Source organism: Oncorhynchus mykiss, chromosome 3 (genome assembly GCF_013265735.2).
Source record: "Oncorhynchus mykiss isolate Arlee chromosome 3, USDA_OmykA_1.1, whole genome shotgun sequence".
Lineage (NCBI taxonomy): Eukaryota > Metazoa > Chordata > Actinopteri > Salmoniformes > Salmonidae > Oncorhynchus > Oncorhynchus mykiss.
The window spans coordinates 9,920,883-9,933,661 of record NC_048567.1 but is presented as its reverse complement, the minus strand read 5'-3'; the positions used below and the strand labels follow the sequence as shown (position 1 = coordinate 9,933,661).

Sequence of the window (12,779 nt, the reverse complement as noted above, 5' to 3'; positions counted from 1 at the left end):
TCCTTAACATTGTTATTCATTTAATACATTTTAATATTTCAGCAATTACATAATATTGAAAGATATATTAGTGCTCCATGTTTGTTGTCCTTTTCAATTCAATCACATTAAGAGGAATCTGATGCCTTTTCCTGGCTTGACTGATGATTAAACTTCAGAACCATCATTTCAGATTTCAGTTCTCATATTAGACAGGTCGTTTCAGACTTATCATAGGGTGATGTCCCAATAACCACCCATAGCTTGCTTTTCTTTTAAGTCACAGATCTGACAGGATTGGATGGGCATCAGTATTATGAAGGACACCTATCCAGCCCTTTCATATATCCATGATGGTTATGGTGGAAAGAAAGCCATTACAGGCGTCTGGGACACGTTTGTGCTTCAGTGAGCCTCATTCATTCAGGCTCTTAGAGGGTAATAGAGGTTCCTTCAGGACGGTGCAACATTATCAACAGTACCGATAGAAATAGAATGTATAGAACTGACAGGATTCCCTGTTCCATACCACATAGAACCATGCCTGTTCTATATTAGACATTTCTATCCTAAATGTTCTGTGATGTCATCACTCTCCTGTCCTGAATAATCTAAATGTTCCAATTGGAGGTTGATTCTATTGTGTCAACAGGGAACACTAACACTCTTTCTCAAATGCACCCAACACTAACACGAGTCTGGTCCATCTGTGTGTATGAAGGATTAACCCTCATCTCCACATGCAGTTCTACAGTAGCTCTTACAAAACAAAAGATGTAACAAACAAAAATAAACAATAAATTAAATCTATGTATGTTGTAAACAATATTCTAACAAGTATTCACAAAAAAATGAAGTATACATTGTAATAAGCTGCCGTTGTAACTTCTTAAAAACCCAATTCTATAATACGCTACAGTGGGTTAACAGTTTACGTGTCTGTATGAGGGAGTTTATTAACAGTCTTGTGAAGGAAACGCCAGTGGTCATTGACAAGAGTCGTCGTCTTTTAGTGTTCACTGCTCAATTGTTGCCTTATTGGTCAGTTCTTCTGGGAACATTTCCCATAGATCGTTGATCATAACAAATTTAACATGAGAATGACATTTTTATGGTCTAAGCAGTAAGGACCAGCGTCATCTCCTTCACAGAGGCTACAGTATTAAAGTGGCACTTTGATAATGCTGATATAGACATGCTAACCTGGAGCCAAGATGTTAGAGTAAAGCACAGCAGACCACTAGGGCTGCATCTTAACAGGTTAAAGTGGCTTCCTCAGCCGCCGGGCATTCTGTCCTTCACACAGTGACCGGTTAGAACTGGACCGTTGCCCCAATGTTAGATCAGTTACAGATGGAGAGGAAGTCACTTCAGACTGATGAGTTGCAGCCTGTTTGTGATGGACGGTTCAGTGGTCCTGCTTGCTACCCTGAATAAAATACATATTTATTTCACAGTTCACTTCAACTTCACGGAAAAGAAGGAAGGAGAGATGTAGTGACGAGAAGGAGGCTTTGAGTGAGTGAACTAACTGTAGTATATAGGGTAGTAGTGGACACTTTGTAGTGTGGTAGCGTACAGAGCAGCCGCTAGCAGCAGCAGACAGTAGCGGATGAGTGGTGAACTCCTGAACTGCCGGTTTGTGCTGGCCAGTCTCTTAAACAGGATAGCAACAAGTCCTCCTCATAAAGAAAGAAAGAGGGGGAAAAAAAGTGAGGAATTAAATTAATCTAGGGAGGAGAGAAAGGCTTGTGTCCCAAGTTGGAATGAGAGATGAAGAGGAGAGAGGAAGAAGGGAATGTTCTACGGTTGTTCCTCCTTCTTTAACGATATGCGTTTCTTCCTGGCAGCCAGCATCTCATAGAAGGGGTCCACGCTGACCGCAGAGCTGGAGAGAGGGATGGAAGAAACAGAAACAGAAGAAAGTTAGTCTGATGCATTTCTAAATATATCCATCCATACACCCTACTCTCCCTTCATGCCTGCCTGCCTCCCTCCCTACGTACTTGATGTGGTGGATCCATTCGTCTTTCTCCTCAGGTGTGGGAGCAGAGATGCGGTACACGTTGTGGTTCCCCTCCACCACTCTGCCGTCTGCCTCCGTCTTACAGGCCTTGATCAGCTGACCACGGTTGTTGGGGATGTACAGCTCAAAGCAGTTCTGGGAGGGAAGAGCAGGAGTCAGGAGAAATGGTGCAGTGATCATGTCCTATGTTGACATTCTAAATGTATTGATAACAAACTCACAGGTTTCCTGGGGTCTTCAACCTCCCGGATACTCAGGTTCTCTAGGGGAATGATACCTCTGGGCTCCTTATCCTGAACACACACATTATACACACTGTAGTACAGAACACTGATCCACGTTACAATGTTCTGTTACATAGCTCTTTACTCTCTCTGTAATGGATTACATTTCCATCACATTGCTCTACAGTGGCACTTTGGCAGCTTCAATGTTGACTTACTGTAGTATACTCAAAGTAGTAAAGGCAGTTGTCTGTGAGAATGAACCATCTTCTTTTCCAGGTCTTCACCCGTCCTCCTGAAATACGAACAGACCAATAGAGGCATGAGACAGGGTGGTATCTGGAGGTCAGCAGAATACCAACTGGACTGGAGAAACTCATTCCACTTGACTGCTCCACATACTGAAGTAAATACTCCATTACTACACATCACCTTCAGGATATTACAGTTATTCAGACAGCTTGTATAGCCTTACATGTCCAATGTTACTGTGCCTTTGTATGTCAATTCATCTCACATGGTAATATCTGACATCTGATGTCTGTCAAAAGGCATATGTGGACAATAACTTTTCTTCTATATGCCTGTTGGCCATTTTGGTTCCATAAGAATGATAGTGTTTCTCATGGACCCATTCTCCCAGTACATACCTCCTGAGAAACAAGCGGCAGCAGCAGAGTGTGGAAATCACAGGGAGAAGCAGAGACAACAGGGACCAGAGGTTTTGGGGGAGGGAGGGAGAAGACGGCAGAGATATTAGTGACAAACAGATCACAGACCCCACCATGCGAGAGGAGACGGTTCAGACTGCCATGATGCAAGAGAGTGAGGTACTGAGGGAAGCTCCATGTAGAAGTCGCTCATAGACACATATCTAGCATCAGTTTACTGTGGCCCAATCCTAATCTTAACATAGCGGAGAAAACACAAACTGATCTTATATGAGAATCCAAGGGCAGCTCCCTCAGTATGGACAATTGTGTCTATTTACCCATCATGCAATGGCAGTCTTGAGATCATAATACATGGACGATGTTTTAGGCAACATTGCTGGACAACAAGTCTGGCAATATTGCCTCAGAACATTGGCGGTGTATCATTATCTTTAGTGTAAACTTGAGAGAGAAGGAAGCAGGCACATAACAGCACAAAGCCTTAGGAGAGAGAGCACACAAGTTTACGCTCACTATCCAAAAACCCTGGGGCTGATCAGGACCGTTACAGACATTACAGAATGTTAATATGTTTTTAAGCCATCCAAATAATCCATATTTGGTTTTGAAACCACCTTGAGGTGATCAGCAGAGAGAAGCCGCAGTACCCCCTCCCGCCACCCGGCATCGCCACGGCCAGCTCACCTAGTTTGAGGAGCCAGCCCTCTCTGTCGGGGTTGAAGAAGGTGTGTGTCAGGTCGTTCCCATCATCCTCAGGGATCTTGAAGGGCTCGTTCTTGATGCTGTCATAAAGATTCTGTGGTAGACAGAGACAAGAGACATTCAGAGGGGTTGGGTTAAATGCGAAAGACAGATTTCAGTTGAATGCATTCCGTTGTACAACTGGTATCCCCCTTTCCTTTCCATTGAGGAGAGACTAACAGCAGGGAGATTCACTATAACACACTGATATATTCATCCAAACTGATGAAAAAAGATGAACAATCACTCAGTCAAGAGCCAACGACACCTCACTTCCACAGAAACTCCCCTAGCCCCTCCCCATAGCTCCTATGTTCCCCTCCCTCACTCACTCTGAGCAGGTCCTCTGGCAGGTCTCCACCCTCGTTGATGCCTCTGTTCATGGAGATGAAGCGGTCCAATCCAGGCTTGTCTCTCACGTTGGGGTTGTGGAGGCTGGTGTTCAGCATGATGATAGCAAACGACAGCACATAGCACGTATCTGAGGAGAGAGCGGAACCATAGGATGAGAAGTGGCTAGTAGACCTCTGTGTTGTAACAACGGTAAGTGTGTGTACCAGTGCTCTGGAAGACCCCAGGGTTGCAGTGACAGTATCTCTGGGCAAAGGCCTCCATCATCCTGTCAATCTTCTGAGCCTCGCCAGGCAGACGGAAACTCCACAGGAACTGCCTGCAGGGTTCACACAAAGGTCAGAGGTCAAAAGGTCAGCGAGAGCTCTGGCTGTCATGGTAACAAAGATGCCGATGTAGTGTTTTTATCCTCTACAATTTGAAATTGATGTAGTGTTTTTATTAAATGTCAGAGCTTATCATAGAGGACACCCCAGCTTACCTGAGAGCCTGGACCAGGTTGAGATCAGTGAACTCGTGAAGGTCAACAAACGCCTGCAGAACCTTGAGATTAAAGTCCTCCCTAAAGGAGAGAAGAGGAACGTAGACTTCTGATGCTGTTCAGCCCAACAATAACAAAGACAATAGCAAGGTAGAGAGGGGGAATGGTTACCTCTCTCCCAGGTAGTCTCCTATCGCAGTCTTGTTGAGTCCCTCTCCTTTGTACAGGAACTGGGCAACATCCTCTTGAGTGTGTCTGAGCAACTCATTCTCCACCAGGAACACAATACCCTACACAGACAGACACACAGACAGAGAAACTACAATCAAAAGAGAGTAAACGCTTCAAGAGATTGATGAGAAGACAGACAGGAGAGGGGTTGTGGTGAAAGAGAGGGGTTGTGGTGGGAGGGGGTTGTAGAGTAAAGCTGATCAGATTTATGTATCCATTCCATGTCCCCTTTTCACCTTTTTGGGGTCCATGTTAAACTTCTTCCTTCCCATGGCCACATGCCTGTTCTTCTGTAGAGTTTTACTGCAGGGAGGAAAGACAAGGAGTAGATCTCATTCAACACAATACCTCTCCATCAATTATACAATTATACATACAGTTAGGGGGTAATGTAGAGGACAGAGTGGGGAAGTCACACTAAAATAGCTCTTAGAAATGCTACATTGACTGAAAACACATTTGCAGCTATGACCTGGGGAAGTTGCCGGGGAGAGGAGAATAGTCGAAGAAGCCAATAGGAAGCTATAATTTTTTACATAAACTTAAAAGTGAAGTTGCCATAGATGCAATATTGAGTAAATGCAGAGGTAACCTGAATGCATAGGAAGTTATTTTGGGAAACACGGCTGTCACATGGGCTCTCTCTAATCATCCCATTATAATTCAACTTCAGATACACCAGGGAAGAGGGACTGTGCTACACACTGAATAATGGAACTGAAATATTCAGGGGACCATCTGTGTTTTTCTCACCTGCCCTCTGTGCTGGTCTCCAGTCCTTCCACCTCTATGATGGCCTCTCTGAGCTCGTCTCTGAGCCTCTGGATCTCCTGCAGCAGAGCTCCCTTCCTACGACGGATGTCCTCCAGCTCAGAGCGCTCCTCTGGACTCAGGTCTACCGGGACTGTAGGGAAGGAGGGAGAAGAGGGGTGAGAGAATAAAAAGATGGATGGGGATAGAAAAACAGGGAGCATGGAAATGGGAGAGAATGGGAAAATGGTGGGGACAGAGAGAACTAAGTTAAAATTGACCTGAAATAGGACAGTATTCAAAGTCTGTTTGCTACTGTGCATTTCTTACTGAAAACAATAAGAAGTTTGAGTAAAAGCCGTGTTTTACAAAACACAACTAGTCATATCCAATCCCATTTTCCAAACAGTTATTCAATTTCCCCTCTCTATTCTTGCTAGTTTCTCCACTCACTGACCTGTACCTAATTCCTCCATTTTGGTTGTCTAGTCAAATGGAAATGTGTGGAAAATCAGGCGGTTGATGACGTGCGTCTCATTGCAGCCTTGATATACTGGAGCACTCAACCTTACAGCCTATTCATTGATAAAGAACAGTTCACAGAGCTCAGAAAACCAACTAGTATTGCACAGAAGTAGCCTATCAACACAGAACAGAAGTACTGTAGATAAGAGGAAAAACAAAGTTTAAAATCAAATAAGCCAAAACACTGGCTGCAGGGCTTTCACTCTGAAACATTCCATGGAATCCTGACAATCTCTAATGTGACAGCGGGAGTGGTTAGACATGACAAATACTAGTTGGGGACAGAGATAAGATCTACATAAAAAAATTAGTTTACACGTCCTCCCTTTCGGCATATGTGAACTATGCAGGACAATTTGCACAAAAAAAGTATTAATTCCAAATGACACTTCTCTCTAGCTACTGTCAATCCTCAGATGTTTTCAACTAAAGTAACTAAATGGATTAGGCGTGTTATCAGTGCTGCACTGATTTTTGTAGCTTCTTCGCTCAGAGGATAGATTATTTTTTCTAACACAGCACTAACACACCTGTTTAGACTAATTATGAAGCCACTATCTAATTAGTTGTATCAGGTCAGGTGTGTTAGTGCTGGAACAACGATGTGCAGCCCTCTGGGTCCCCAGCCTAGACTGGAGTTTAAAAAAATAGAGGCGACAGTATCGCTGCAAACCGCAGTACTACCTCGGTAGAGTGACCAGCCACTATAGTGCCACAATGGGGTTCATGTGTTTAGGATGCTAAATGACATCTGTAAGTCAACAACCCCGCCCCTCAGAATGAGGTGAATAACGAGCTAGCTAAGTTATTCAATGTTTTGATTCTTGACGGACAGTGGGTAAGTTTAACGTGAAATAGTAACCAATACTGTAATGAATAATGTTAGCTAGCTATTTGGATGAGTGGTCAAACTACAATAAGTAGTTGGCTACAACTAGTTACCCAGTAAGCCTAAAGAGTTAGCTAGCTTGCTAACTAGCGAGTTAACGTTAGCCAGTACTGTATTATTAGCTTACGTCGACTGCGGTTATATGGGACTCTCATATGAGAAACATGCAGTACATTATAATATATACAACATTAATATTGTTTAGTGACAACTGTGCTCTAATTGTGTAGTGAAATGCCTGCTGTTACAACTACCTGGCTAGCTAAGTGTTATTATAAGCGAAGCGTTAGCGTAGTGATACTTACTGTAGTCCAGGTCATCCATTTTTGGCGCTTTGCTTTTAGGCATAAATATTTCAGAGTCGACTGTCATTCAATAAATTAAAAAGTAATGGATATATATGAAAATATATCCTCCAAATAAAAAGGAAATAAATAAATAACCAGCCTTGCGTACCGAAACCTGGGGCACAGACAAAGGAGGTGGTGGTACAGGAAGTGACGCTAACTTTTTGTTTTAAATAAACACGTCCTCCCTTTCGACCATTTTTGTAAGGAACTTCTGAACCCAGAAAGAAGCCACACAACCAAAGACACTGATAACAAGCCACTTTCATATGTGACACAAACATCTGAGGTTGTTTTGGCCAATATAGTATAACTTGGTTTATTTTCCAATAACTGCCTGGAAAATGGGTCACTGTATGTTTTTTATTTTTTTTTATTAAAGGTTCAATGCAGCCGTTTTAAAAAATCTCAATATCAAATCATTCCTGGGTAATAATTTAAGTAAAATCCAATTTTATTGGTCACATACACATTTGTAGCAGATTTTATTGCGGGTGTAGCGAAATGCTTGTGTCCCTAGCTCCAACAGTGCAGTTGTATCTAACAATTCACAACAATACACACATCTTAAAGTAAAATAATGAAATTAAGAAATACATATTTGATCGAGCAATGTCGGAGTGGCATTGACTAAAATATAGTAGAATAGAATACAGTATATACATATGAGATTAGTATATTAAGTACCTTACTGTGATTATTTTTGTTCATTTTAATTGAAAACAAACTAAAATAACTTTTTTAGCAAAGAGTAATTTCACAAACACATTTTGCTTGGACTGAGTGGGGAGGATAAAAAAAAAACTTGCTGTTATTGGCAAAATAGTTTAACTCTCTTGTTAAGATTGAATCCTTCTACATCGGCTCTGACGCTCGTCGGATGTGGCAGGACTTGAAAACTATTACAGACTACAAAGGTAAACCCAGACGCGAGCTGCCCAGTGACGCAAGACTACCAGACGAGCTAAATGCCCTTTATGCTTGCTTCGAGGCAAGCAACACTGAAGCAAGCACGAGAGCACCTGCTGTTCTGGACGACTGTATGATAACGCTCTCGATAGCCGATGTGAGCAAGACCTTTAAACAGGTCAACATTCACAAAGCCACGGGGCCAGACGGATTACTAGGACGTGTACTCAAAGCATGCGCAGACCAACTGGCAAGTGTCTTCACTGACATTTTCAACCTCTCCCTGACCGAGTCTGTAATACCTACATGTTTCAAGCAGACCACCAAAGTCCCTGTGCCCAGGAAGCGAAGGTAACCTGCCTAAATGATTACCACCCCGTAGCACCCACATTTGTAGCCATGAAGTGCTTTTAAAGGCTGGTCATAGCTCACATCAACAGCATCCTCCCGGATACCCAAGACCACCTCCAATTCGCATACCGCCCCAATTGCACTCCACACTGCCCTTTCCCACCTGGACAAAAGGAACACCTATTTGAGAATGCTGTTCATTGACTACAGTGTTCAACACCATAGTGCCCACTAAGCTAAGGACCCTGGGACTAAACATCTCCCTCTGCCACATTGATCCTCAACACTGGGGCCCCTCAGGGGTGTGTACTTAGTCCCCTCCTGTACTCCCTGTTCACCCACAACTGCGTGGCCAAGCACGACTCCAACACCATTAAGTTTGCTGACGACACAACAGTAGTAGGCCTGATCACCGACAACGATGAGACAGCCCATAAGGAAGTCAGAGACCTGGCAGTGTGGTGCCAGGACAACAGCCTCTCCCTCAATGTGAGCAAGACAAAGGAGCTGATCGTGGACTACAGGAAAAGGCGGGCCGAATAGGCCCCCATTTAACATCGACGGGGCTGTAGTGGAGCGGGTCGAGAGTTTCAAGTTCCTTGGTGTCCACATCACCAACAAACTATCATGGTCCAAACACACCAAGACAGTTGTGAAGAGGGCACGACAACACCTTTTCCCCCTTACGAGACGGAAAAGATTTGGCATGGGTCTCCAGATCCTCAAAGTTCTGACCCCCTCCAATTGGTTTGTACACTGTTGCTTCTCGCTGTTTATTATCAATGCATAGTCACTTCACCCCTCCCTACATGTACAAAATACCTCAACTAACCTGTACCCCCGCACATAGACTCGGTACCAGGACACCCTGTATATAGCCTTGTTGTTATTTTGTGTTATTTTTATTTTGTAGTTTATTTGGTAAATATTTTCTTAATTCTTTCTTGAACTCTCATCTGATCTACCAACATAGACAGGGCTCTAACTCCTCTAGCTCCACAATGAAATAGGGTGCAGGCCAGGCAGCAGGCTGTTAGCCAGCTAGCTAGCTTAGTGGAGTCTGTCACTAGCACAGTCAGTGTAGTCAGCTCAGCTATCCCCATTGAGACCATGTCTGTGCCTCGACCTAGGTTGGGCAAAACTAAACATGGCGGTGTTCGCCTTAGCAATCTCACTAGGATAAAGACCTCCTCCATTCCTGCCATTATTGAAAGAGATCATGATACCTCACATCTCAAAATAGCTTCTAGTCATGAAATCAGTTAACCACCAAACTGAGGAACTCAATTTAACCTTGCAGTTGCACCCCAAAAAACTAAAAACATTTGTCATAAACTAGCTCCCTGGTATATAGAAAATACCCGAGCTCTGAAGCAAGCTTCCAGAAAATTGGAACGGAAATGGTGACACACCAAACTGGATGTCTTCCGACTAGCTTGGAAAGACAGTACCGTGCAGTATCGAAGAGCCCTCACTGCTGCTCGATTACCATATTTTTCCAACTTAATTGAGGAAAATAAGAACAATCTGAAATTTCTCTTTGATACTGTCGCAAAGCTAACTAAAAAGCAGCATTCCCCAAGTGAGGATGGCTTTCACTTCAGCAGTAATCAATTCATAAAGTTCTTTGAGGAAAAATTAATGATCATTAGAAAGCAAATTACGGACTCCTCTTTAAATCTGCGTATTCCTCCAAAGCTCAGTTGTCCTGAGTCTGCACAACTCTGCCAGGACCTAGGATCAAGGGAGCCACTCAAGTGTTTTAGTACTATATCTCTTGACACAATAATGAAAATAATCATGGCCTCTAAATCTTCAAGCTGCATACTGGACCCTATTCCAACTAAACTACTGAAAGAGCTGCTTCCTGTGCTTGGGCCTCCTATGTTGAACATAATAAACGGCTCTCTATCCACCGGATGTGTACCAAACTCACTAAAAGTGGCAGTAATAAAGCCTCTTGAAAAAGCCAAACCATGACCCAGAAAATATAAAAAACTAATCGGCCTATATCGAATCTTACATTCCTCTCAAAAATTTTGGAAAAAGCTGTTGCGCGGCAACTCACTGCCTTCCTGAAGACAAACAATGTATACGAAATGCTTCAGTCTGGTTTTAGACCCCATCATAGCACTGAGACTGCACTTGTGAAGGTGGTAAATTACCTTTTAATGGTGTCAGACCGAGGCTCTGCATCTGTCCTCGTGCTCCTAGACATTAGTGCTGCTTTTGATACCATCGATCAGCACATTATTTTGGAGAGATTGGAAACCCAAATTGGTCTACACGGACAAGTTCTGGCCTGGTTTAGATCTTATCTGTCGGAAAGATATCAGTTTGTCTCTGTGAATGGTTTGTCCTCTGACAAACCAACTGTAAATTTCAGTGTTCCTCAAGGTTCCGTTTTAGGGACACTATTGTTTTCACTATATATTTTACCTCTTGGGGATGTCATTCGAAAACATAATGTTAACTTTCACTGCTATGCGGATGACACACAGCTGTACATTTCAATGAAACATGGTGAAGCCCCAAAATTGCCCTCGCTAGAAGCCTGTATTTCAGACATAAGGAAGTGGATGGCTGCAAACTTTCTACTTTTAAACTCGGACAAAACGGAGATGCTTGTTCTAGGTCCCAAGAAACAAAGAGAGCTTCTGTTGAATTAATCTTGATGGTTGTACAGTTGTCTCAAATAAAACTTTGAAAGACCTCAGCGTTACTCTGGACCCTGATCTCTCTTTTGACGAACATATCAAGACTGTTTCAAGGACAGCTTTTTCCCGTCTACGTAACATTGCAAAAATCTGGGCCTCCCGGGTGGCGCAGTGGTTAAGGGCGCTGTACTGCAGCGCCAGCTGTGCCATCAGAGTCCCTGGGTTCGCACCCAGGCTCTGTCGTAACCGGCCGCGACCGGGAGGTCCATGGGGCGACGCACAATTGGCCTAGCGTCGCCCGGGTTAGGGAAGGCTTAGTCGGTAGGGGTGTCCTTGTCTCATCGCGCACCAGCGACTCCTGTGGCGGGCTGGGCGCAGTGTGCGCTAACCAGGTGCACGGTGTTTCCTCCGGCGCATTGGTGCGGCTGGATTCCGGGTTGGATGCGTGCTGTGTTAAGAAGCAGTGCGGCTTGGTTGGGTTGTGTATCGGAGGACGCATGACTTTCAACCTTCGTCTCTCCCGAGCCCGTACGGGAGTTGTAGCGATGAGACAAGATAGTAGCTACTACAACAATTGGATACCACGAAATTGGGGAGAAAAAGGGGTAAAATTCAAAAAAAAAAAAAAAAAAAAACATTGCAAAAATCTGAAAATTTCTGTCCAAAAATGATGCAGAAAATGTAATCCATGCTTTTGTTACTTCTAGGTTAGACTACTGCAATGCTCTACTTTCCGGCTACCCGGATAAAGCACTAAATAAACTTCAGTTAGTGTTAAATACGGCTGCTAGAATCCCGACTACAACCAAAAAATGTGATTATTACTCCAGTGCTAGCCTCCCTACACTGGCTTCCTGTTAAGGCAAGGGCAGGCCTCCTAATTGTCCCTAGAATTTCTAAGCAAACAGCTGGAGGCAGGGCTTTCTCCTATATAGCTCCATTTTATGGAATGCCTACCCATGTGAGAGACGCAGACTCGGTCTCAACCTTTAAGTCTTTACTAAAGACTCATCTCTTCAGTGGGTCATGTGATTGAGTGTAGTCTGGCCCAGGAGTGTGAAGGTGAACGGAAAGGCTCTGGAGCAACGAACCGCCCTTGCTGTCTCTGCCTGGCCGGTTCCCCTCTCTCCACTGGGATTCTCTGCCTCTAACCCTATTACAGGGGCTGAGTCACTGGCTTACTGGTGCTCTTTCATGCCGTCTCTAGGAAGGGTGCGTCACTTGAGTGGGTCGAGTCACTGACGTGATCTTCCTGTCTGGGTTGGCGCCCCGGCGGAGATCTTTGTGGGCTATACTTGGCCTTGTCTCAGGATGGTAAGTTGGTGGTTGAAGATATCCCTCTAGTGGTGTGGGGGCTGTGCTTTGGCAAATTGGGGCCACAGTGTCTCCTGTCTCAGCCTTCAATATTTATTCTGCAGTAGTTTGTGTCGGGGGCTAGGGTTAGTTTGTTATATCTGGAGTACTTCTCCTGTCTTGTCCTGTGTGAATTTAAGAATGCTCTCTCTATTTCTCTCTTTCTTTCTCTCTCTCGGAGGACCTGAGCCGTAGCACCATGCCTCAGGACTACCTGGCATGATAACTCCTTGCTGTCCCCAATCCAGCTGGCCGTGCTGCTGCTCCGGTTTCAACTGTTCTGCCTGCGGC

General features: G+C 44.1%; 1 protein-coding gene across 2 annotated transcripts; it reads right to left on the bottom strand.

The window, feature by feature from the left end:
- On the bottom strand, window positions 1–7,379 carry LOC110508641 (cytohesin-2). 2 transcript variants are annotated; one of them, XM_021589316.2, is made up of 12 exons: window positions 7,177–7,379; window positions 5,461–5,611; window positions 4,944–5,010; window positions 4,648–4,766; window positions 4,477–4,557; window positions 4,202–4,314; window positions 3,977–4,125; window positions 3,588–3,699; window positions 2,448–2,524; window positions 2,227–2,298; window positions 1,986–2,140; window positions 1–1,867 (listed from the first exon to the last, which is right to left on the bottom strand). In XM_021589316.2, the coding sequence occupies exons 1-12, from the start codon at window positions 7,241–7,243 to the stop codon at window positions 1,783–1,785; spliced, it is 1,248 nt and encodes a 415-aa protein (XP_021444991.1). In that variant the 5' UTR covers window positions 7,244–7,379; the 3' UTR covers window positions 1–1,782. The 2 variants fall into 2 exon arrangements, with proteins under 2 accessions (XP_021444991.1, XP_021445000.1); XM_021589325.2 differs by lacking the exon at window positions 7,177–7,379 and adding an exon at window positions 5,915–6,497 and having other exon boundaries at window positions 2,448–2,526; window positions 3,587–3,699.
- Between the last annotated feature and the right edge of the window lie 5,400 nt (window positions 7,380–12,779).